Consider the following 24,960-nt stretch of genomic DNA (forward strand, 5'->3'; position numbering starts at 1 on the left):
GGCAACGCTGCCTTCCTGTGAATGAATCAGACGGTATTTCTGTCCCGCGCTACTCCGGCGGACCTTGTGCCAAAAACTCACGGTAAATATACACAATCACTGTTCTCTATGGAGTCGCACTTCAGAGCGGAAACCTAATTGCCACAACCTGAGTCATGAGTGTAATAACTATGACATCACAACACTACCATGACGCTGACTCCTCTTCTCCCGCCCCTCCTCTCACCTCCTCCCCGTCCCTCCATTCGTTCCTGAGGCGAAGCGAGCTGTACTACGTCACCCAGGACACGGAGGCTTTGGCTATATAGAGATAATTCTTATACGAAGCCTCACTTGAGCTGTGAAACTTGCCTGGTGCTTGGTGGCGTTTCACAATAGTATCAGGATTTATCGGTCTGTAGCCATCGTGCAGCAGGCAGCGCGGGGTTGCCAACGGCACGCAGAGAGGAGGCGGAGGAGAGTCCGTCAGCACAGCCTGGCTCGAGCCCAGCGAACGGGAGGCAAGGCAGTCCAGTGCATACACAACTTGCGTGGTGAGAGGACGTGGGACAGCTCAGTGCAATCCCTCGAGTGCAATTGAAACCTATTGAAGCATTTAAACGCGAGTGTTTGGAAAAGTGTCTGTGGATTATCTAGTCAAGCAGGAGTACCCACACTACACCCAGGAACTGACCATGTGCCCTAGTAAGTGTTTCTGTCAGTGTTGTTAGTTCATGTTGCTCAGTTTTCCCACCACTCTTGAAAACACATTACTCATCGGGCGGTATTTTATCACCGTGCCGCGCGGAGAGTGAGGCAAGGCAGGAGAGCTAATGAGTGAGTCAGTAGTGTATGGCAAGGCATTACAGGTGTGAGGGACTAATTACCACTGTGAGTACTTACCTGGCCAGGCGGTGAGAGTACTTCACCTGAGGCCAATTAACGCTTACTTTTAAACGTGCATTGTGTGAGTGTGATGAATGTCATGAATGAATGACTCTGACTGCTTGTAGTGGTGATGTCTTGTTTGTGGTGATGAAGTGATGCCGTGTGTGTGTGTATGTGTGTTTGATGAGTGAGCGATGTATGAGATGCAATGTGTGGTGTTATGGTATCAGTGTTGTGTTGCATGTGATATGTGGTGTGTACTACGATGTGTGTTCTGCAGTTTGGTGTGTGATAGTGGTGGTGTGCGGTAAAGATCCGTGTTTTTATTGTAGTATGTAGTGGTGTGTAGTTATGAAGGAGTGCAATGTGTTGAATGGTGTGTGTCAGTATGTTAGAGAAGTGGTGTGTGGTTACTTAGAAGATATGCAATGTGCGGTAGCTTATGATGAGTGCTAGTGCAGTAGAGATGTGGCGTATGACAGTGGTAGCATAGTATGTGACAAGATAATGCTCTGCTGATGTGATGTGGAGAATGCAGAGATTTAAACGTGTGTGTGCTGATACTGTGGCGTGCGAGTGTGGTGATGCGAGACAAATATTTCATGTGTATTTGTAGTGATGTGTTGCAGATGTTGTGGTGTGATGTGCTGGGAATGTGGCGGTAGTGGTGGTGGCGGCGAATGACTAGACACAGAGGAGTGGAGGTGATGTCACGCGGTGGTGCCACGTCTCGTGTCACGCACTGCGGTTCCCTACTCTTAGCTTGGCTGTTGCGTGCATTACCCGGCGTGCCTGACGCGACCATTTCTCTCTCTCTCTCTCTCTCTCTCTCTCTCTCTCTCTCTCTCTCTCTCTCTCTCTCTCTCTCTCTCTCTCTCTCCTTTTTTTCGTTCTTTTTCTTTCGTGTTTTTCACCTCTTAAGTGATTTTTATTAACCCTTCCTGTTTCTTATCTTCGTGCAGAATCTCTCTCTCTCTCTCTCTCTCTCTCTCTCTCTCTCTCTCTCTCTCTCTCTCTCTCTCTCTCTCTCTCTCTCTCTCTCTCTCTCGTTAGGGTCAGTTTCACTAAAACATTCCACCGTTTAACGCACAGAACCGCCGCCCAGAGGTCATGCGGGCAACAGAACACTCGATGCTTCTCTTCACCATAGGAAATCTTCACTAATATGCTGAAATAATGCACCTGAAGACTAGAGGCGTTGGTCGTGTTGTCACTGGATAATGCTACAGGTCTTTAGCGAGGGATTTCAAACGAGAGCTTCAGTAGATGCAGGGAGTGGCTCGTCTGGGGAATGGTGACAAGCGGGTGTCTCGGGGTGTGTTGGATGTGTTTGTTGTCGCGTAGCCAGTGTGTTTGAGTCTCCTGAGAGATCCCGGTGGCTCAGGGCTCAGGCCTGAAACACACACACACACACACACACACACACACAGAGAACGCTTGTGTTCGTAAGTGAGTTAGGCTTTTTTTTTTTTTCTTTTTTTTCTCTCCAAAGGTCTTAGGAGTCATGATTTAGGAAGTAGGGTTCCCAAGGGTGTTTTTCCCATTGATACTGGTGGTGGTGGTGGTGGTGGTAGTGGTGGTAGTGGTGTAGAGTCCTTGCTAAACTACGGTACGTGTCAATTGACTCGTGAAAACACCCTTGTAAACCGTAATAACTCCCTCAAAAGTCTGTGAAAAGTGGAGATGAGGTGACGAAATAAACACACACACACACACACACACACACACACACACACACACAGGCACGTTGAGTGTTATTGCCTTCATAAGGAGTGACGAGAGGCCTTTCAGTCAATAATTCAAAAGTGAATGTGATGTTATGAGTTGCCAGGGACTGTCCCGCTGCCTTGGATCACTGCTGCTGAGGTGAGCTGAGCCATGCTACTGGGATATGAATGAAAATAGTATTCATTCATTAAAAAGAATAAATAAATGAAAGGTAAAAATAAAAATAGTTTTACTTAATAATAATAATAATAATAATAATAATTATAATAATAATAATAATAATAATAATAATAATAATAATAATAATATATTAGTTGCGTTAAAAGTAATGCTGGAACTAATATTGATGACTGAAAAAATTATATGTTCGCAGTGATGAAAATGTTAATCTTAATAAGAAGAATATGATACTGTAATATTGCTAATTAGGTATAAAAAGTAAATAAGTAATAATAATAATAATAATAATAATAATAATAATAATAATAATAACAATAATGAAAGCATGAACACAACAACAACCACAGCAACAACTACACTAACAACAACTACCAACACCACAACTACCATTAACATCTCCCAGGAAACAAAATACATCACACACTCCACACGTCATCACACTCAGAACACAACACTAGCACCGTCAATCCCACTGCATGGAGGTGAATAAGGAGTTGAATCCCCTTGTAACACAGAGACCTTGGCTTTGGGGTGCCAAGTCTGTGAGCGTCGGGCAGGTGGCGGGGAAGCGGCTTAGCGTGAGTCATGGTGCTGTATTCTGAAACGATCTGCTCGCTCACCATGACTGTTTTCAAAATGCCACAACGATTAGCCGTGTTCCCAAGAGTGTTTTTCCTGTTAATAACGTACAAATCTTGTTAATCTTTCACTAGAACCATAAAAACACCCTTAAGAACCAGTGCATCTTTAACTAGAACGTTTTTAATGTAGTGGAGGTGCGGCGCAGAAGTGTATCAGAGCATGTCCATGGTGGCCAGCACGCTGCGGCAGAGTGGTGTCGGGATTAGGACACTGCTGAGGGTGAATATAGCAGTGACGTGGTTGGACTGGGCTAGGGTGGACTGGGAATAGCTGGGTTAGGCTGGGCAAGACTGGGGTGGGTTGTAGCAGCTGGGTATTTCGCTCCTCAATCTTACAAAGACGCCTTAAGATAGATCTCTAGGCTAAGCTGTCATGAAGGGAAGAGTGCAGGTTTGTATGAGGTTTTCCAGTTAGGTGAGAGGAAAAGTGTGCAGGGAGGAGAGGACCTGGCATCGCGCTGGGTGCTGCACGTGGTGGGGACGTGGACTGCTGCAGCACGTGGTGAGGGCGGCGTGAGGGTGGTGGTGGGTAGGGGAAGGAGGAAGAGGAGGAGTTCAACAGGAAGTACAGGTCCACTCACTTCCTGCCACCGTGTGTGTGTGAAACATGACAGCGCGTAACAAGTAAAACTCATTGTAAATAAACTCATTATTGACATAGCTAATCGCTAAATCAAGTAATTAAAATTTTAATCACAAGCCTCTCTTTCCGGCAGTGCATAATGTTGTGTGGGGGGATGTGATGCATGAGTGGTGCTGTGGTGAGTGTCGTGTTGTCATGTAGTGGTGTAGGTCGTGTGGTGAGTGTGCATGTGGTGAATCACGCCTCCTCTGTTGCACGGCGTGATGTGGGTGGTGAGTGACGAGTGGTGAGCGTGTAGGTGTACAATGAGTGGTGGTGTGGTTTGGTGGTGTGTGGTGCAGGTAGTGAGTCACAGGTGTGTGTTGCAGGGTGGTGAGTAGCCAGGATGCTGAGTGAAGGCCGTCGGGAGGGGCTTCGTCTGGCCCTGAACCGGTCGTTGAGCGAGCCAGGGGAGGCGAGTGGAGAAGCCGCCGTCCGCTGTCCAGTGTCGCTGCCGCAGCTGATGGCGCCGCAAGTCGTAAGCATGCCAGCGTCGCCGTGCGGAGAGAGCGCAACCATCCAGCGGTCGCTGCTGCTGCGGCGCGCTCGAGCCCTCCAGCCCGCTGAGGTGGCGCGCAAGCTCACCAAGACCAAGCCCAGGAACTTCCTGCTGGTGGATCTCCGACCATTCATCAGCTACAACCTCAGGCACGTCCGCAGTGCCATAAACCTCAACTGCTCCGACCGATTCAACCGCAAGCGGCTGCAACTCAGACGCGCCTCCGTGGTGGACCTGGCGGTGTCCCCCTCGGGCCGCGACCTGCTGAAGAAGCGGTGCTACAAGGAGATCATCGTGTACGACGACTCCACCTCCGACCTGGAGGCGCTGCCGCCGACACACCCCGTCTACCTCGTTCTTACTGCCCTCCTGGAGGACAACAGGGAGCCGCTGCTGCTCAAGGGTGAGTACACCAGTGACTTTCTGTTCACGTGTTTGTGTTTGTGTTGTGCAATAGTGCAGCCAGCCTCAGACGCCCCTTCCTTGGCCACGCTGCCCCGCTCATTCCCACGCGCGTACCTATTATCTCAAAACATGTGTGCTTTCCCAGTGGCGAGAGGCGCCTCCCTCAGTACCCTTCTCTCGCTCCAGTGTCCCCGCGCTTGACGGTATGGGACAGCCTTTGCAGGGTGTTGGGAGCCGGACGGGGACAGCTAGGGTGTATGAATCTGTGTTACCTTGTCTATCACCTTAGTGTGCTTGTGTGCACGCCGCCACGCTGGCCATGCTCTGAGGGGCGGGAAGGTGTACAAAGGTGGGCAGTGCGGGCGGCGCGTCATGGAGGAAGTGGCGGGCGGAGTGAGAGCAGGAAGCTGAGCGAGGCCTCCAGTGACCTTGCCGACTGGCTGCCCGACGCCCTCTTCCTCGTCCCCAGCATTTCCCCCCCTTCCCCTCCCCCGCCATGCTATCTGCTCTTCCTCGTCTCCACCGCAGCCTTCCCCATCCCGGGGATCTGCTCCTCATTCCCACCACTGCCTCCCCTCTCCTGTCCTGCCGCCTCCTCTTTCTCGTCCCCAGCTCTCCTCCCTTTCACCTTCCCTTCTCTCTGTCCCTCAGCCTCCCATTCAGGTCCGTTCCGCCTGCTTCTTCGCACGCAGCCCCTCGCGGGGTCTGGGAAGTGGGCCCCGGCTGGCCAGACCCGAGGCGCGGCCCGTTAAGGAGGTGCCGCATCAGGAAGCCGTATCAGGTTGCCCTTGGGGAAGGATAGCTGCTGCCGGGGGGATGAGCGCTGGGAAGGCTTACCTTAGCACATTCTCTCTCTCTCTCTCTCTCTCTCTCTCTCTCTCTCTCTCTCTCTCTCTCTCTCTCTCTCTCTCTCTCTCTCTCTCTCTCTCTCTCTCTCTCTCTCTCTCTCTCTCTCTCTCTTGACACTTGCCGTTTACGACGCTAATCACTCAGTAAATTATGATTAAATCTTGCCACACGAGTCTGCCGCGCCGCTGGTTCGGTTCCCGCTGAGAGGGGCAGGCAGGGGGTCCTCCCCTCAGGAGGAGGAGGAGGAGGAGGACTATTTTTCAAGGAGCTTCTTCAGGAGTTATCGATTTATTGATAAGTGTGTCCACGGCCCTTGATGGAGGTGACTCATTTGTTTACAAGGTTTCTCGCTCCCTACCTCTCCCTATCTCCCCCTCCCCTTAGTGTCCCTCTTTAGGCGCCCAGTAAAGGGGATCTGGTCAAAGGCGTCTCTCCCCCTCGCCTCCTCTCCCCTCACGTGGTCGTCCACCCGTCACTATTTACACGGGATTTTCGTTGTGGCCTCGGGATGAGTGGGGGAGAGAGGGGACGGAAGCCTGGTGGAGATAGTGTCGCCCTTATGATTACTGAAGTGTATGTTAGCAAGCTGTCACAGTTATTTTTGTTGGAGTGAGTGTTAGCAAGCAAGGTGTTTCAAAGGACAGATCTTGATGGAGTGGTTACTGTCACGATGTGTGGCGGCAGGGCGCTGGCTGCCATCCGTCACTGCCATCCTGCTCCTCCTTCCCGATCCTTGCCTGGCGTCCTGCTGTGCTCTCGCCTTACGTGTCCTGTCTTAGTGTTTCGTTCACTCATTTCCTTCTTCAAAATTCCTTACTTCGTCCTGATGTAGCCTCAGACAAGGCAATTAGCGACGCACCGGAGCCACACTTGCGTCAGAAGTATTGCTACGCACTTACCACGAGCCCTTCCGCCTCCCTTCCGTGCCAGACTTCCAGGTGCACGTCTTCTTGCCAAGGGTCGGCACAAACGAGGAAGTACAGAGCAGGGGTGTGACGCGGGGAGGTGATGAGGAGTGTGGAGGTCGCCCAACGCCACGCTGTCTCCCCAAACCTCTCATCGTCGCCCCGCACTCCGCCACGCCAGGCCGAGCTGTCCAGGAGACGCTCGGGGCTGGCAGCAGGTGAACGAGGCGCACCTTTCTCCTTACCTGGCTCTCGATCCCTCCAGATGTTGTTATGTAACACCTTTCCCTTGGTGCACGCTCTCTCTCCTCTTTCACGTGCGCGTCGGTGCGTGACGCAGGGCACGCGTGACCCTTCCCTCACTCCCCTTCCGCCATTTATACCGATGACGACGGTGAATAAGGCGGCCAGGGAAAGCTGAGAAGTGGGTCCGCCCCTCCCGCCCCTCCTCGGCCCCACTAGAGCTGTGCCTCGGGCGGGAGGTTCTTTTTCCTCGCCTGCAATTCTGGTCTGGTCTCGTCTGCCTCAGTGTCTGGGTCACGAGATGGCAGCGCCGCGGCCACCCTCGTGATGCCTTCCAGCCTCCCGCCTCTTGATACAAAGGCTGCCCTTCTCCTGATGAGGGAAGGGGAAGTAAGGTCCTTGAAGGTCACTCCGGCAGGCAATCATTATTACCCGCCGGGTGTCCGCCGCTCGATGCACCGCCGCAATGGTCGGGGTTGGTGGTGGTGATGACACGTTGCTACCTCATCCTGCCCTGTAATACTCCCTGTCCGGCTATTATTTGAATTTATTCGAAATTTTTCTTCGCTCGATTTGCGCCGTCCAACGATCAGACAGACAGGCAGGGGTGACAGCCTCTACTACAGCGAGAATCCAGATAGATAAGAGGACACGGGATGGCGTAAGTGTGTTTGGCGGGCGGCGGCGGCACCTGTAGCCTGCGTGTGGCCCCGCGAGTAACACTGCTGGAACAACCCTTGCGCTGGTCTGCCTCAAAATTGGTCGTAATTTCGCTCTTTGGATGGAGCGTGTGCGCCCCGCGGCACGCCAACCGATGCATCGGTGTCATCGCCGTCGTGTCGCGTGAGTCACCGCAGCTTATCCTGTATATATTTTTGGTCGCTGCGCCCTGCGTGCTGAAGACAGGGCCGCGTGTCGGAGTAGGCCGCGGCGCGGCGGTGGGCGGGGCGGCCCTGCACGCTGGTCATCTTTCAATGGAGCCGAAAGGCAGCAGCAAATCATAGAACGGTTCCTTGCTCGAGGCAGCCGCCTGCAGGCACCTGTTAAAGGCGTGCAGGTGCGAGGCCGCCCTCAACCTCACGCTGCTGCTGCTGCTGCTGCTGCTCCCATCGACCCGCACCGCTCAACCAAAATAAATGTTTGCTGACCAAAGAGGAAGACTCCCCAAAAGTCGCCATCGAGCGAGCGGCGGCAGGAGTGACACGCACGCCACATTCCGTGACGGAGTGTCTCACCAAAATAACTCTACCTTTCCACCAGCCCGCGCCCCGATGACTCACCAGCACACCCGGGGGCGTCTCCTCTCCTCGCAGGGTGACGCTGCCCCCAAGGTCGCCGCGTCTCACTGGGGAGTGAAAAGTTTGTGGTGAGCGTGAGGCTGTCAGCTGGAGGCAGGGGAGGGGGGACGGGTGAAGGGTTAGCCTTCCTAGGGGCGACGGACGCCTCTGTGTCTACCGATGTTTGTGTTGTGTCGCGGAGGAAGCCCACCACGCACGCACGCACGCACACACCGCTACGAGGAGGAAGGGCGGAGCGCTCGCTGCCACACTCGCCATCCTCGACCTTACGAACTCTTAAAAGTTCGTTACCGCCATTTCCTTGTTCATCTGCGATTTAAAAGGTGGAGGAAGCGGCGAAGGCGGTGCGGGATTGCTAGGCGAGGCAGGCAGGGAGGGAGAGAAGGCTGCTGCTGGGGCGGCGGCGGTGGTGGTGGTGGTGGTGTGAGTCACGGCTGTCTTGTGTTGCTCAGCTGTGACTGCTGCAGCAGCTGCTGCTGCTGCTGCCAATCGCACGCCACTTTCTTGCACCTCCCCCATAGCAACCTTCACACAAAGAATAATGCCAAGGGAAGCCCCGTGGCGGTGGGGTGCCTTGGGGCCAGGAAGTATGGGAGGTGGAGGAGGTGGTGGTGGTGGTGGGCGGTAACGGGCGCAGTGTGGCGGTACAGCATTCCCATACATGCCTCCTTGCCGACCTGGAGGGCACCACTTTTCCCTTTAACACCTCAGCGATTCAGGAAGTGTGTGCATTATTCCAGTGGCCACTTCCTTCCGTCGTCTGCTGGAAGGAGAGAAAAATAGCGATGGCATTGGTGTGGCGTGCGCGGAGGCGAGTGGAAGGTAAATTTAGGGAGGTGGAGGAATGTGGCAGCCGCACGCGAGGAGGGAGGCCGCATGACTCACCGCGCGGCGCCAACGTAATCATAACACTTTTGCTGTGCTCTTACTGCGTTCCTGAGGTTGATCTGAGACGCGGGGTTGCGATGGTGACGACACACACACACACACACACACACACACACACACACAGGCAGGCAGAGGGAATCTTGTCAAAAATACGACGCTCATGTTTAAAAAGTGTTATTTTTCCCCGTCACTAAAATTACTTTACCGTGCCCTTGTGCGTGTCAGGAGCGGGAAGCTGCTGTGGTGTGTGCAGGCGCTTCCATGTCGCTTGTGTTTTTCTGCCCTTCCTCTTGAAATTGACGAGTTTTTAGGCTAAGTTGAAGGAGAGGCGGGGGAGGGAGCGGACTGACTGACTGGCGTTGCCCGCCAAGCACAGACAGATTATAGTAGTAAGGCTTCGTGTAGTCATGCCAGGCCGCGGCACGAAGGTCACCCTCCTGTGTCGTGCCGCTCCTGAGTCTGTCATTCATTATTCAGTATTTTAGTGACCCTGGGGTGATTGTTTTATCGCGGAGACTTGTTCACTTGACACACACACACACACACACAATGACGTCGCTTAGCTTGTGCCTCCCGCCAGTCAGTTGCAGCGACCGTTGAGATAGCTTGCCTTCACGGCCTTTGATGTCGCTCCCAGGGGTCCGTCTGGCCGCCTTGCCGCAAGAATGTCGCCATCAGTAGGAAAGACGAGCAGTGGAGCCGTCAGCAGGCAGGGGAGTGAGTGTCTGTCTGTCTGTACCCCAACTCTTCATGGCGGTGAGATAAGAGTCAAGTGGCGAGGCATCTCGTCACCACGCCGCTGAAAGGACACATCTTCATCTTCAAGCAGAGTGTCATCGTGTCCTCCTCCCTCCAGCAGTCCTTTTGTTTCCCGTAGAAGTTTATTACAAAGTACAAAAATAGTGGTAGTGGTGTTGAGGGCATAGCGCTTGATGGGGGAGGGCCGCGGCGTGGAGGCGAAGTGGGTCACTTTTGGGCGTCGCGTAGGAGTGGTAGTAGTGGTGCTGCTGCTGCTGGTCGCCGCCAGGATGCATCACTCTCACTTCACCTCCACTTTACGAGCAGCCCCTCACAGCTGGCTGCTCGTGACGCTATAGCCACAGCCCTTCAGTCTTGTTTCCTCAGTCCCTCCGGTCTGAACAGCGACCGTCACGCCCTGAAGCCCAAGCGATGTTGTGTTCTGCTGCACGATGAACCCGGCAAGACGACCTCGCTGGTATCTCTGTGGCTGCGGGCCCGAAATAGCTCGGCAGCTGACTGATTTCTCAAGTGGCAGTCCGAGGGGAGCGCATCAGGCGAGGCTGGGCAGCGCGTCGACAAGTGATACTCTCAGTGTGACTCATTATCTGCCTCATTACTCCCTTAGAGCAGTTTTATGGCGGGTTTGCTGCCCACACGCTCATTTGTTGGAGTCCTGTTCGCGTCGGTGTGTACTCGGCCACCAGCACAGCTCGGGCAGCCCTGCGTGGGGCCCAGCCAGTCAGCAGCTCTGCGTCCCTCATGTGTGAACGGATTACATTATGAGACAGGAGGAATGTGTAGGTGTGAGGCAGCTGGGAAGCCTTGCCGTTCATAGATAGGACAGCAGAGGTCCCAGCTGGCGGCAGGGCCGCGGAGTGCGGGGTGCAAGGTCGGCAGCAGGGAAGTGCGAAGCTCAGGCAGCTTCCTGGACGGTGTCTTGGCGGCGGAGCAGGAAGAGGGAGGCATTGAGGCTGCAGGGGAAGCTAAGTGGTTGCGGCGATGAATGGCGGTGACATTACAGCGGCGAGACGAGTGTCCGCGGCCCGCATGAATGAAGCCCCGCTGCGTCTGGCGCACAATCGATGCCGCTCAGACCTGGTTCCTGGGATGAATCATGCGCCCATCAATGGCTCTTCGATGCTGCGATATTTTATTCACGCCGTGACCCACGAAACCTTTCCTCGCCGTGGAATCCGCCTGCCATTCACAAGAGGCGGGATGCAAGCGACGGCCTCAGCCTCCCCCGCCACGGTGGCCTTACCGACAGAGGCGAGGCGGCGGCAGGCAGGTACTGAGAGCGTCACTGGCGACACGCTTCACTAATCAGCTGGAGATGGTGCAGAGGGAAGCCTCTCCGATAGGAATGACGCAGCCTCTCTGTGGCGTTCACTTCCCCTTCCTCCACGCTAAAAATACCGCGCCGCCTGGATCAGAGAGAAGAGGCGGCGAGGAGAAACAGCTGGTGGTGACGCTGGACACCGCCGCCACCACCACCACACGAGACCTCGATGCTGAGGGCAACGAGCGTGACGGCGTAGGGGAATAGGGATGTAGGGTCTGCGGGGGTGAGGGTGAAGGGGTGGACGCGTGTGGAATGTGTATGGCTTGTAAGGGAGAGGCGGAGGCGGGGGTTTAAAGATTACAACACATGGAATTTAAGTGAAGGACTGTGTTATACAAGTGAAATGGTGTGTGTGTGTGTGTGTGTGTGTGTGTGTGTGTGTGTGTGTGTGTGTGTGTGTGTGTGTGTGTGTGTGTGTGCCATCTTCCAGGCAAGGGGAAACGGACGAGCGAGCGAGTGTACGTAAGTGTGAGTGAGTGAGTGCCACGTATTGATCAGTGCCAGATGACGTCACCACACACACACACACACACACACACACACACACACACACACACACACACACACACACACACACACACACACACACACACACACACACTAGTGCACCTGTACTCGGCAACTTTCTCAATCAAGACTGACTCACCACTGCCGGTTATGTGCGGAGCGGGCGCCTCCACACTCCCACGGGCCGCCTTGCGCGATCCGACGAGACTTTTATGATATTTCCTTTACCATAATTGTGGAGTTAATCGCGAGAACGAGACTTGGGACGTTAAAAGAAATAGCTGTCCCGTTGCATGACATTAAGGAGGAGGTGGAGGAGGAGAAGGAAGAAGAAGAAGAAGAAGAGGAAGGAAATTATGAGGCATTATAACAGTTGAGTGAGGTACACTACACACACACACACACACACACACACACACACACACACACACACACACACACACACACACACACACACACACACACACACACACAGTCTAAAGCTGCGTTTCCTCAGAAATCCAGCTAAGAGGAAGGAAAAGAAACTATAATGAGAAAAAAAATACAATTTTAGAGCCATGGGGTGTATTTTTATCCGTGAAGCTGTTGTGTGTGCATGCATGTGTGTGTGTGTGTGTGTGTGTGTGTGTGTGTGTGTGTGTGTGTGTGTGTGTGTGTGTGGCTGGCTTTCCCCGAGGGTCGCCGAGAGTGAGTGAGGGAGCGAGTAAGTTGAGTGGCCTCCTCGGGATGACCCACCGTTGACGTCAGCCCAGAGGCACGCCACGGGCACTGGCTGGAGGTCACCAGTGCCACCCGCCCCACTTGACACGCGCGCACGCACACACACACACACACACACACACACACACACACACACACACACACACACACACACACACACACACACAGCGAGTCTCAAAATCACGCATCGAGATCAGGAGGGAAATTTGTGTGTGTGTGTGCGTGTGTGTGTGTGTGTGTGTGACGGAGAGATATTCCCTACTCTTACCTACCGCCCTCTCTCTCCCCCACGCCCCGAGGTAGGTTCATCAGCGTGTACTAGTGAGGCAGTCGAGCGTGACCCGCGACCCGACACTACCTCCCCTTGCCTTGCCTCCCTCTGCGTCCCCTCCCGCTCACCTGCGAAACCAGGGATACAGGCACTTTGGCACACACGCACGTACGTTAACACACACACACACACATTACAACATTAATGGTATTGCCACTGTCACTGCATTTTTCTACTTTTCATTACTACTACTACTACTACTACCACCACCACCATCACCACTACCACCACTATTACAACTACCACCATCGCTACTACAACTACCACCACCACCATCACCACTATTACAAACATCCCATAGCTTCTGACGTCACGGGGAAGCCAGTCACCTCTCACCCCCACTCCTCCCCACACCAGCAGGGAAGCCCCGCAACCCTCCCCCTCCCCAACTACAATAAAGGTAGACTTTACGACGCGGGTGACAAGAGAATCTGGGTCAGGAGGCGCTGGAAACTGTATCTGCTGAGAAACTTAATTATGGAGTGGGGAAAAAGTGTTTATGAGTGTGTGCGTATGTATATGCGAGTGTGCGTGGTGGTGGTGGTGGTGGTGGTGGTGGTGGTACCAGTGCCTCCTCACCACACCTGCCCTGCCTCCTGCGTGGCCTTCGGGAGTGTTCAGCTCCTCCTAAGGATCAATAGGGCTTGAAATAGGACACTCTGTCGTGACGTCATTGTTGTCATGGTAACGCGTAAACTTAGAGAGAGAGAGAGAGAGAGAGAGAGAGAGAGAGAGAGAGAGAGAGAGAGAGAGAGAGAGAGAGGTGGTGAGTACTCTTGGGTCGGTCATCTTTAGTTTACAAGTGTCGTAGCGCCGCGGCTCCAGGGCGGTTGCCGTTTTACTCTACCATGTAGTACTACTGCTGTGTGTGTGTGACGGAGAGATGTGTGTGTGTGTGTGTGTGTGTGTGTGTGTGTGTGTGTGTGTGTGTGTGTGTGTGTGTGTGTGTGTAAGCCTTTCTTGAACTACACACACACACACACACACACACACACACACACACACACACACACACACACACACACACACACACACACACACACACACGAGCCTCAATGATAGCAGTTGTGTTGAGTGGTGATGGCCTGGTTGTTGCAGCGGTGATGGTAGCGGCGGCTGTGGTGGTAGTGGTGGTGGTGGTGGTGGTGGAGGCGTAGTTTAGGCCTACTACACATCAGAGGGTTCACCGCCGCGCCACACTGGCCTGGATCGGGCGCCTCAAAGTACATGGGGGAGGTTGAGGACACAGGGGCCGCACGCTTTGTAACACTTGAAGACTCGGCGTGAACTCTAGAACTTGCTGGGAGCTAGCGATCAGTGATAGTTAGTTGTGTATATGCAGTGTGTGGTGTGTGGCGCGTTGTGCGTGCCAGGGTGACGTTCACAGGCAGTGCAGGGAAGGCCTAGTAAGGTGAGAGTGGAGGGCAGGCAGCTTTCCATGATTAATGTTCCAGAGGGGAGGCCGAGGTAGGGTGAGGAGGGGGGAGGGTGCCGGGGTGAGTCATGCTGCCAAGGTGTTGCTAATGAATTCCTCTCGTCATCGGAAATCAATATAGTCTGTCGTTGTAGGCCGAGCTAGGCGTACACAGTGCCGCTCAGGTGCCCGGACGCTGCCACCCCCGCCCCTGAGGCCTCCGCCCTTCATTCCCCAGCCTGCCTCTGGATTGCCGCGGTGCTATGGGAGGTGCTGGGAGTGTCATGGTGATCGCGGCGTCTGGGGTCACCTGGCGTGTGGGGCGGGGCCGGTGAAGGGCAGGGGGCCGCCGTGCCCGGGTTAATATGAGACCATGTTCGTGTGGCGCTGATATGTCAGGACCCGGCTTACCACTGATGGCTATTCAAGCTCTAATCTGCCGTGAAGCTTGTAATGGCAAAGCTAACGACGCCAGTGAAGCCTGAACACGGAGTCACCTTGCAGGACGCCGCACTTTTTTGTCACCGCTGATCAGTGCGCCGCCGTCACTGTTGCTGTCGCTGCTGCCAGCACAAGACGACATTTGCTCTTTTCTCCATTATGAAGGCGACAAGTGAATTACTGCGCGGCTTAGCATTTCCAAATGAATGGGAGGTGGTGACGGGGAAGCACGGCACAGCCTTACAGCCTTACAGCTGGCCCCGCCATGACTCATGCCGCCTCATTTGCATGTTCGGGGAATGTGACGAGGATCTTCAGGTGATCAAAGCGCAGCAGAGCGTGCAGCCTTCGTCCTGAGGCCGCCACGCCCTCGGCAGGACAAGTGGGTGGGGTGGGAGGGAGTGTGGCCGCGAGAGGCTTGCTGAGTATCGAGGTTTGATGTGGAAACCGTGCGGGGCGGAGAGCGATGACTAATGTTGCGGTGGCTGGCTGGCCGCAGCCTCCCCGTGCCGGGACTCGAGAAGCGATACCAGAGTGGCGCCCTCACGCCGCGAACATCCTGGCGGCATTAGGTGAGGAGGGGCGGCAGAGGTAGACACAGATGATGAGAGCAATACCTTTTGAAGGAGGCGCCAGTCAACACCTGCTCCGAGGCTCCAGTGCAGGTGTACCGAAGCGTGACGTCAGCACTACGGCGTCTCCCTCCCCTCGTGCCTCCCTGCCCCCCTTGGTGGCCCGCGGCTGCCCGTGCTGGGCTGACTGGTGGCCACACCGACTGAGCTGGAATATGTTTTAAGGTCATGGCATTTGGCTGAGTGGACGAGGCAGAGGCGGCGCCGCGAGGTGACCTACGATCGAGGTCACTTGGGTCGACCTCAGAATACTGCCGCGACGCCGCCACAGCCCAACCTCGGGGCGGGGCGGAGCGGGGCAGGGCAGGGCCGCGGGGGGTCAGGCAGCCTGCAGTAATGGTGGATTGGTCAGTCTCTCTCTGTCTCTCTCTCCCTGGGGCACAGGGCGAGGGTGGCGGCCAGTGGCTGCCTTTCGGGCCACACACGTCGTCGACATCTCGGCCGGAACCGTCTATCGGCGCGGCGCGAGCGAGGTGGCGGCGATGACATGGTCTTTGTGCGCGGCGCTGAAACAGTACCCGGAGTGTCGTAATAATCTCTACTTGATACTGAGTGAGCGCCATGTTGCTGACGTCATGGCCTGTCGGGGATGAGCGACGCATTCCGCCCGGCGAGGCGAGGCGGGGCTGCCAAGCCTGGTGTGCCCGGGCCACCGCCGACCCCACGAAGGCCGCCAGCCCTCACAATGGCGGCACGGCGGCCCTCCTCCAGGGGCTAGGGGCACAGGGCGCCAGGCGCGAGAACAAAGTGATAGGTGGCGTCCAAGCCGTGGCTGGCCCGGGCATTCGCAGGCTGGCAGCTTCTGCTGCGGCCTGCGGGGCGGCGGGCGGCGGCCTCGAGTGTTGCAGCCTCGCATAACAAACAGTGTCTGGCGCAGCGTCCTTGCTGCCCCTGGCCACAGAGGCGCCTGCGTGCGAGCCTCCCATTATAAGGCCATCAAGTTGAGGTCGTTTAGCAACCCTCTCTTGGCCGCTGAAGACATTTGCAGTGACGTAACAATGAATGGGAGGAGGCAGCCGCGGCGACATTAACTCCAGATTATGTTGTTGACACAAACTTTTCCCTCATACATTTGAGTGGTTGTTTTACGCCTCCACTTCACACCCACTGGCTGGGGAGGGGGGCGGGGAGGCGGGGGCGGCGGGCGGCAGTGTCGAGCACGTGACGCAGCGCTGCGGCGGCGGCTCCTCGGCTTCGTATTTCGCCAGGTGCAGGTGTGTTGGTGTCACCTGTGAGCCACCGCTACCCTAGCCTCACGTGCCCCTCGCTGGTGTGCCCCTCACCCTGGCCCGCCCCTCACCCTGCCCCGCCTCACCCACCACCACTTGCCCTGCCAAGGGAATGAATGACATGAATGGTGACCTTTTTTTCCTCCATCACCTAAATATTTCTGTCGGATGATAGACGGGGAGAGAGAGAGAGAGAGAGAGAGAGAGAGAGAGAGAGAGAGAGAGAGAGAGAGAGAGAGAGAGTACGTTCAGCCCATATAGGATTAATTGGCCGACGTCAGCAGCACCGCCTCTGGGTCATCACCTGCTGGGGTCTGTATTGGTGAGCCTCCCGCACCAGGTACTCAGGTGCCGGCGGCGGTGCGTCTTGTGACTCCCGCGGTGCTTGGCTCGGGGCTCGGGGCTCGGGGCAGGCCAGTGAGTTGCAGCACGGTGTTCACCCAGCGCTAAATGAACCTTCCTTCCCCACCCCTCCCCGCCCTCATGCCACTCATGCTAATCCCTTGCAATCCCTCCTTCTTCTCCCCGCATCGCCAGGATAGAATGTCGCCTAGGAGCCAACAGGTTCCTCTATTAGGCTTCCCTGCGGCTGCCGCCGTGGCGTTAGGCTTGTCCCCGGTGTCACCTTCCACGCCGGCGTGGCCTGGTGTTGGGCACGAGGCTCACGCTACCGCGGCACCACTGCACTTCAATCCTTATGATTATATAGTTTAGTTTGTCTCCTTCCTAAGACTTGAGATTATTAGTGACGTATGGTCTTGGTACTGTGTTCCTAACGTTGTCTCTCTTTCCCCCAGGCGGCTTTCAGGCCTTCGAGCGCGCCTACCCCGAGCTGTGCGAGGATGCTCTCATGCGCACCAAGGACGAGGTGGTGGACACGCACCTCGTGCCCTCTTACGACCCTTACAACAGCTGCATGGGCGTCGGCATAGGCATGGGCGGCATTCCTCCCTCCCCGGGCAACGAAGCCGCCATAGAGCAGGCCCAGGCGTCCGAGGTCCTTCCCTTCCTGTACATCGGCAACGCCCGGGACGCCCAGGACCTGAGGGTGCTGCAGGTACGCCCGTGTGTGTGTGTGTGTGTGTGTGTGTGTGTGTGTGTGTGTGTGTGTGTGTGTGTGTGTGTGTGTGTAGTTAGCTGTAATGATTGGCCAGTCAGCGAGCGGTCTCCTTTAGAGTTATGAGTGTTATTGTAGTTATTATATTAGCTGGCGTGACCTCTGTGCCCGTAGCTAACTCCGCGTGTGCTTGCAGGCGCTGGGCATCACGCGGGTATTGAACGTGACCTCACACGTGCCCGGCTACCACCAAGACTCCGGCATCTGCTACAAGACGCTGCCCGCCATGGACTCCGGGCACCAGAACCTCAGGCAATACTTCGACGAGGCCATCCACTTCATCGGTGAGTACTCCGCGCGCGTACGCACGCGCGTACGCACGCGCGCACACACACACACACACACACACACACACACACACACACACACACACACACACACACACACACACACACACACACATACACACACACTAAAAAATGTCCATTTCATGTTTGGGGCGCAATGAAAAATGGCCCAAGCTTACCATTCCCCTTTTACCAGAATTAGATCTGTCGTTTCCATAGATGTAATTGGTGCATTTGGTGCCGTCCCCCGCCACCCCGTCCCCCTCCCCTCACACACACTACAGTAATCCGGCTAATAAAATAATACGCCATTAGAGCAGGAGTGTTGGAGGGTTCGAGAGGGAGTGCAGGGCGGGAGGAACCATAGCGTAGGGGCGGAACGATGACTCACCGGTGGGGGGGGGGGCGCTGAATAATGGAAGGCTCCTGAATGAAGGGTGAAGGGTGACTCACCTGAGTACTGTGTGTGTGTGTGTGTGTGTGTGTGTGTGTGTGTGTGTGTGTGTGTGTGTGTGTGTGTGTGTGTGTGTGTGTGCAGGCCGCGTGATGCCTCAAGTCATCGCTGGCGTCCTTGCCGCCCATCGCGCCTTACCAGGCACTGCTTGCCTCTTATGGCGCTTTATTATGAAAAACTCATTTTTCCGTCCCGCCACTCCACGCCGCGGCGGTGGCGATGAACCTGTCAGGGAACCGGTTGTCGCGGCGCGCACCCTGCCTTGCTGCAAGCCTCGGTGCGCGGCTGTGCAGAGCTGACAGGGGCTGCAGGGGCCTGAGGTTAGCCCGGGATGACATGGGTGCCAGGGACGTGGTGGCGTACAGGCGGCGCTCATAGTTGAGGTTCCCGAGCCGCTGGCGTCCCGTAATCGCCTGCGCCCGAAGCTCTGGAGGCGGCGGAGGGGCGGCGCTAATGGAGGCATTGTTTGTGCACAGCGGCCAAGCGTGTTATTGCCTGGCCCAAGTGGCTCCAGCACCCTTGATGTCCCGCGGCGAAGCAGTCACCACACACTCCCACGCCCTCCTTCACACACCTCTGAGCAACTATTTTCACATGGGCGCGTCAGTGTGGAGCCGGAGCGGCCTCGCCTTACGGGATCACGCTCAGCACCAGGCCCTCTGAAGGCGAGGGTGGGATGGCTGCATTCCCGCTGCCCTCAGCTGCTTGGCTCCGTAGCTCAGTCCCGTCCCTCCCCGCCACACTCCACCCCGCCGCCTCCCGAGGACTCCCCTTCCGCATAACCAGTGACGCGAGGATCGTTTATTAATTCACAAGTGGGTGACTTTATTATTCGGTGACGGGACACTTGCCGCGGCCTGCGAGGCGATGACGTCATGGCAACGTGCTCCTTGCGGCCTTGCATCCTGTCCCTGACCTGCTCCAACTCCGCGGGCTGGAGACAAGCGGGGCAAGGCATCCCCGTGGTGCCGTGCAGAACGTGGAGCTTAGCTGTGCCCTGAACGCAGCGCGGCGCGGCTCTTCCTGCGGCCTACAGAACAGGCTTGACTCGCAGCGGAGGGCTCAGATCAGCAAGCAGCTCCTCGTGTCACCACCACCCAGTGTTACGCTGTGACTCATCGCCTCCCTCTCCCTCTCTCTTCCCAGCGTATGGAACCTCTGTCCCCCACAAACCCTCCTTCAGGGGGTGGTTGTTTGCCTTCTTCCTCGCATTTTGTGAGTCTTCACTCCCTCGCCCCACCCTTCCTTCATCCCCCACCCCACCCCCCACCATTCGCCGCTCTTTGTTTCCCGGCTCTTCCTAAATTAGCTGTCTTGCCGTGATTTGTGCTGGCATTTGCATTCCCGGCCCGCTAATCCCTGCGCATGTCGCGGCCTGGCGGCGGCGTGCTGGCGTGCTGCGTGTCCCGCAGCCCAGCACAGCCCCCGGCCGGCGCCGTGACGCCAATGCTGCACCGCCCAGATTTGCGCTGCGGCCGCGCACTGATGAATCAGAGCGCGAGAGTAATGGCGTGTGAAGCTGAAACTGAGCGGGCGGGAGGGGAGCTCGCCCTTATCGCGCGTATGAGTCACAGCGAACAACAATGGGCGGGATATTGATATTGACACGAGGTATTGACAGTAGAGCAGCCGCCCCTCCTCCCTCCCTCTCTTCTTTTGGTCTGCTACTTTCCGTAATGTCCCTTAGACTCCTCCTGGCTGCCCCGACCAGGCACCACGTCATCCCCTCTTCTCCCGCTCCTCCCTCCCTCCCTGCCTCCCTCCCGGTGCAGGGCTGACGACCCGACGCGAGGAAGTCGTCTCATTACTGAGGCGGGCAGGGGGCAGCCGCTGAAGGAGCCTCGCCTCTTCATTACGTGAATCAATGGGCGAACAGAAAAAAAAAAAAAAAAACGCGATTCTGACATGGGAGAGAAAAGGACGCGGAAGGGAGAGAGGGAGTAGAGCAGCGTGGAGAGGGAAGCAGGAGGGAGGACGTATTGTGAGAAGCCAAATAACCCTGACTTTATGGCTTATGAAGTGTGTGCTTCCTATTGTTGACGTGACGATGCCGCACTACCAGCTGATTCCTCTTCCCTTACCCCCTCACACTCCCCACGCCCCTGTCCTCCAACCCCACGCCGCCCCTCAAGACAACTCCATCCCGAACACAACAGCGAGGCCTCCACTCAACCCTCTTGTCTTGTCATCGCCTCGCCTCTCCCTACACCCACGCTGCACGAGACACTCGTACCTCCTTTAGCACCTTGGAGAGAAAAGGAAGGCTACACCAAGGGCCTCCAAACAATGAATGGAGGCCTCCCACGCTCAGAACCTCAAGCGAAAGTCGAGCAGTGGGTGGAGGAAGGGGATCTGGCAGTGGCCACAGTGCAGATGTGGGTCACCTCCTGTGGCAGGGACGGGACGGCGTGCGACAGTTGACCCCGCCAGGCACCGCTAAGGATTTGGCCATTTTTTACTTCCTGGGTGACGTCGGCTTGGGAGAGAAGGAGGAGAAGGAGAGTCGTGGCTCTGGGTGTTCGTGGCGATGACCGGCAGGGCGGGAAGTTTGAGGGGAGCGAGGGAATGCCGGGGAATGAGAATGAGAGTGTAAAAAGCGCTCGCTCCCCTTTGAGACCAGTAATGGGGCAGCGGGGACCTGAATGAAGCACAACAGGTTACCAAGAAGCGTCCGTGCTGCAAGAAGGTGACCCGGGAGGAGGCGCCTGGGGAAGGAGACAAGGGGCAGAGAGGCGAGGGGAATCCTGAAGGGAAGAGAGAACTGCTGTTGTCATCATCCTCCACCTCCTCCTCCTCCTCCTCCTCCTCCTCCTCCTCCTCCTCCTCCTCCTCCTCCTCCTCCTCCTCCTCCTCCTCCTCGTTCTGCCCCTCCACTCCCCTCCTCACCTTCCACACAGCAAGGAGGCAGAACTGAAACGTAACAGTGCTGAAATTACATGAGAGAGAGAGAGAGAGAGAGAGAGAGAGAGAGAGAGAGAGAGAGAGAGAGAGAGAGAGAAACCAGTGATGACTCATAGGACGGAGTCAGACTTACCCTCGAGTGTAAAGCGATACCGGAGATGTGGCAGGACTCTCCTCCACTCTCCCTTCCCTCTCCCTTCTTCCCTTTCCCTCTTCCTCCCTCCAGTCACGCCCCGGAGACACCGAAGGAAGCATGGGTGCAGGATTCCCCTTGACCGAGAGAGAGAGAGAGAGAGAGAGAGAGAGAGAGAGAGAGAGAGAGAGAGAGAGAGAGAGAGGATACATATATTGTGTGGAAAAACGCTTGCCTGTGATGCCGAAGGAGGGAGGGATGAGGGAGAGGAAGTTTTGAGGGAGGCAGATGTAGGGGAGATAGCAGCGGAGGGGCGTGGGGAGAGGAAAGTGATGAGGGAGAGAGGCCGCCGGGACGTGTGAGATAACGGAGAGGCTGGAAGGAAGGAAGGGCGGGGTGAGGACTGGGAGAGAGAGAGAGAGAGAGAGAGAGAGAGAGAGAGAGAGAGAGAGAGAGAGAGAGAGAGAGAGAGAGAGGAAAAAAAAAAAAGCTTGCTGCCCCACTAACCCCCAGAATACTCCCCCCACCCCTCAACACCCCCTCGCAAGGTCGTCAGTTAGGGTAGTGGGGGTGGGGGAGAGGTGACCAGCCATAACAGCCACCTCGGGTCATTACCTCAGCTGGGTTAGGGGAGGCGAGGCGTGGTGGGGAGGGGGTGAGGCAGGTCCTCCCCACGCACGCCTGCCTGTGATGGTCTTTGCCGCCAGAAGCAAAACCAAGTCTGTGTAAAAAGCGGCGGATTGCATGAATGGCAGAGTGGCGATGAACTGACTGACTGACTGACTGACTGACTGACCGACCGACCGTCGTGCCGCCCATCCCCCTCCTTCGCCTCCCTCCTGCCTCATTCAAAGTGCGGAAGTGACGTCACACCAGCAGCAGCAACAGCAGGAGCCTGACCGGATGGCACAATGATGGGCCTCTCCATTGACCACTTCCATGACTAGGCGGCGCTGGTGGTGGTGGTGGTGGATGTGCTGGCAGCGATAGGAGGGCCGCCACGTGCCACGCCGGGCAGGGCAGACCAAGGAAACGCTTGGCCCACGGGAACCAAAGCCGCTACAAACAACAACTGACTTTCCCAACTTCCCCCTTGGGTCCTTTCTTCCCCTTCCGTCCAGATGTGGAGGAGGGGAGGCCCGGGGACACGAGGGGAGGGAGGGGCGCTGCACAGAACCTCAGCCTCAGTTCATCAAGGACAGCTGTCAGCCTCGCACCCCAGCCCACCCCAGCCGCCTGTCGCCCTGCGCAGTCCTCGGGCGGGGTGGGGTAGCGGGCCGGGGCACGGAGAGGGACACCTGCTCACTCTCTGTTCCCTTCAGATTTGCCCTTTTCCATTTATGGTGACGGTTGTGCGCGCGCGTTCGCTCCCTGCACTCTTCCTCCTACACGATGAAGGTGAGCGAGTGCGTGTTGCTTCTCTCTCTCTCTCTCTCTCTCTCTCTCTCTCTCTCTCTCTCTCTCTCTCTCTCTCTCTCTCTCTCTCTCTCTCTCTCTCTCTCTCTCTCTATTTATTTCTTTCTTTTTTCCCGGCAGTTCTCACTGTTGCCTAGAAATGAAAGGAAGTTGGTCAAATATAGCCGTGGGTCATGCACTCTGGGGCGGTGTGGCAGGCAGGGGCGTCCCTCTCCGCCTCGCCGCCTTATCGGGCCGCGCCGCCCCGCCCTGGCTATCGCGAGGCTTTACCGGCGTCGAGTTTCATTAACTCACGAGGCGGCGAAGTGAAGCAACTCCCCAGGATAAGTCTAGACTCAGAAGGCAATCCGCCTCGGGCGAGCGGACTTCCCGCCCTCCTCAGACATACCCGTCCACCACCAGCCCACCAGCTCACCAGCTCCCCAGCTCCCCCTCCCCCTTATGCAAGCTTCCTGGAAAAAGCTTCACTTGCCAGACGGAATGAACTTGACAAAACCGGTGGGCGGCGGCGCTGCATGAGGCGACCCTCAATATTTACCTCAAAACTTGAATTCGGTGAACTGTTGGGCAGCGAGACCCGCGGTAAGGCGCGGGCTTTGTCGCCGGCAGGTCACGCTTGCGTCTGTACAGGTTTTGTTGTAAAGACTTTCACAGAGGGAGAGTTGCGGCGCGGCGCCCTCCCTGCACACTTTAGCTGCTGGTGGCCACCGCCAGCACTGCCTGGCATGCCTCGCGGGAAGGAAATGGCCAAGTCATCCTCCTTGGAAGTAATGAGGATCGTGCCCGCCTCTGTCATTGTCTCCTCGCCGCGTGTCATGCCTGGCGGAGGGCGGCGCTCCCTGCATGCCGCTCAGGTGTGATGCGGCGGGAAGTCCAGCGGTGAGATGCGTGACAGCGTGCGGGGCGCGGGGCGAGGAGCTGCACAGGGAGGGCGAGCAACAGGTGGACTGGAGATGACTCATGAATGGGCGGGGCTGCTTCACGATCTCTGCTGCTGCTGCTGCTGCTACTGCTGCTGCTGCTGCACATTCCCCCTTCACGCAGTGATGGTTTGAAATACTCCCTGTTTCCCACTTCCGCGTCCCCCGCTGCCCTCACCTCGCTGCCTCCCGGTGCCCCGCCACCAGTGGTCCAGGCGGCGCAACACTGAATCAAAACACGCTACATTCATAATCCGGGACTGTAACCTTTCACACGCTTCGGACGCCTTGGAGGGAATGGGGTGAGGGAGAACAGGGAAGGGGGTGAGGGGGGATGCTAGGCGGGCAAACTGTAATTCAGGGTGGTATTTGACAACCTCCAGACCCGCTAGGAGGGAGAGGAACCCATCCTTCAGTGAGATTTTCTTTCCTGTGGCTCAAGATTGGCTCCCCGCTGCTGTTCAGGACCCGAGCCTCGCATCGCCCCGACACACCACGACTGCCACCCCTCGAACGTCACTCAGGGATTAAAAAGTCCATGTTTGGGGATCGAAACCTTTTTGATTAATAAGAGACGAGGAAAGGAGTGAAGGGGAAAGGAAGGGAGGAGGAGGAGGACGGGGCATTCAAGTTCTTTGATGGAGATTGAGATTACTGTGCGAGCTGCGATGCGGACTCGCTAGAACCAAATGCATTTATTATGAGAGTGAACGATGCATTTGAACAAGAGAGAGAGAGATGGATGTATAGGGAGAGGCACCCCTTGCAAACACACACGCCTTCCCAGGAGACTGATTCTTTGTGGCCGTACGAACACTTCCTAGGTAATGGACGGGGAGGAGGAGGAGGAGGGAGGGAAGAAGAAAGAGGGCAAGGGGGGTGCACGTGTGAGTGTGAGGTGGGGAGTGCACGCGTTCCCTGCGGCTGTTGCTGAGTCACCGCACGTCGGATCTCACAAGGCCTTCGTTTGACAGTTTGGTGCTTTGTGGTGGCGATCGATGGGCTGTGTACTCCGGCGGTGCTCAGCTGGACGGACAGACGCGGGAGAAGGGGTGGCTAGGCATTAGGGAGGCCGTCGTGAGCCTATTGGTGAGGGATGAGTCACCGAGGCCATACAGTCAGCGGGGTTGGTTAGCGTTCCTCACCGCCTCCCTCACGCAAGCTCGTGTTCTTAAAGTCTTTGTTCTCCCGTCAGGATTGTTTTCAAAGACCACAGGATCATTATTCGGGTTCTCGTGGTGATATTTCCC

General features: G+C 56.4%; 1 protein-coding gene across 3 annotated transcripts in view; it reads left to right on the top strand.

Annotated features, from left to right (window-relative positions):
* Window positions 1-338: 338 nt before the first annotated feature.
* LOC135096287 (dual specificity protein phosphatase 10-like) overlaps window positions 339-24,960 on the top strand; it is a 36,061-nt gene continuing 11,439 nt past the window's right edge. For all 3 annotated transcript variants that reach the window (XM_063997686.1, XM_063997677.1, XM_063997667.1), the window contains exons 1-4: window positions 339-684; window positions 4,368-4,940; window positions 17,280-17,539; window positions 17,736-17,883. In XM_063997686.1, the coding sequence (XP_063853756.1) occupies window positions 4,385-4,940; window positions 17,280-17,539; window positions 17,736-17,883 (964 nt within the window). In that variant the 5' untranslated portion in view covers window positions 339-684; window positions 4,368-4,384. The remainder of the gene's footprint in view (window positions 685-4,367; window positions 4,941-17,279; window positions 17,540-17,735; window positions 17,884-24,960) is intronic.

Source organism: Scylla paramamosain, chromosome 3, assembly GCF_035594125.1.
Source record: "Scylla paramamosain isolate STU-SP2022 chromosome 3, ASM3559412v1, whole genome shotgun sequence".
In the NCBI taxonomy this organism is placed as follows: domain Eukaryota; kingdom Metazoa; phylum Arthropoda; class Malacostraca; order Decapoda; family Portunidae; genus Scylla; species Scylla paramamosain.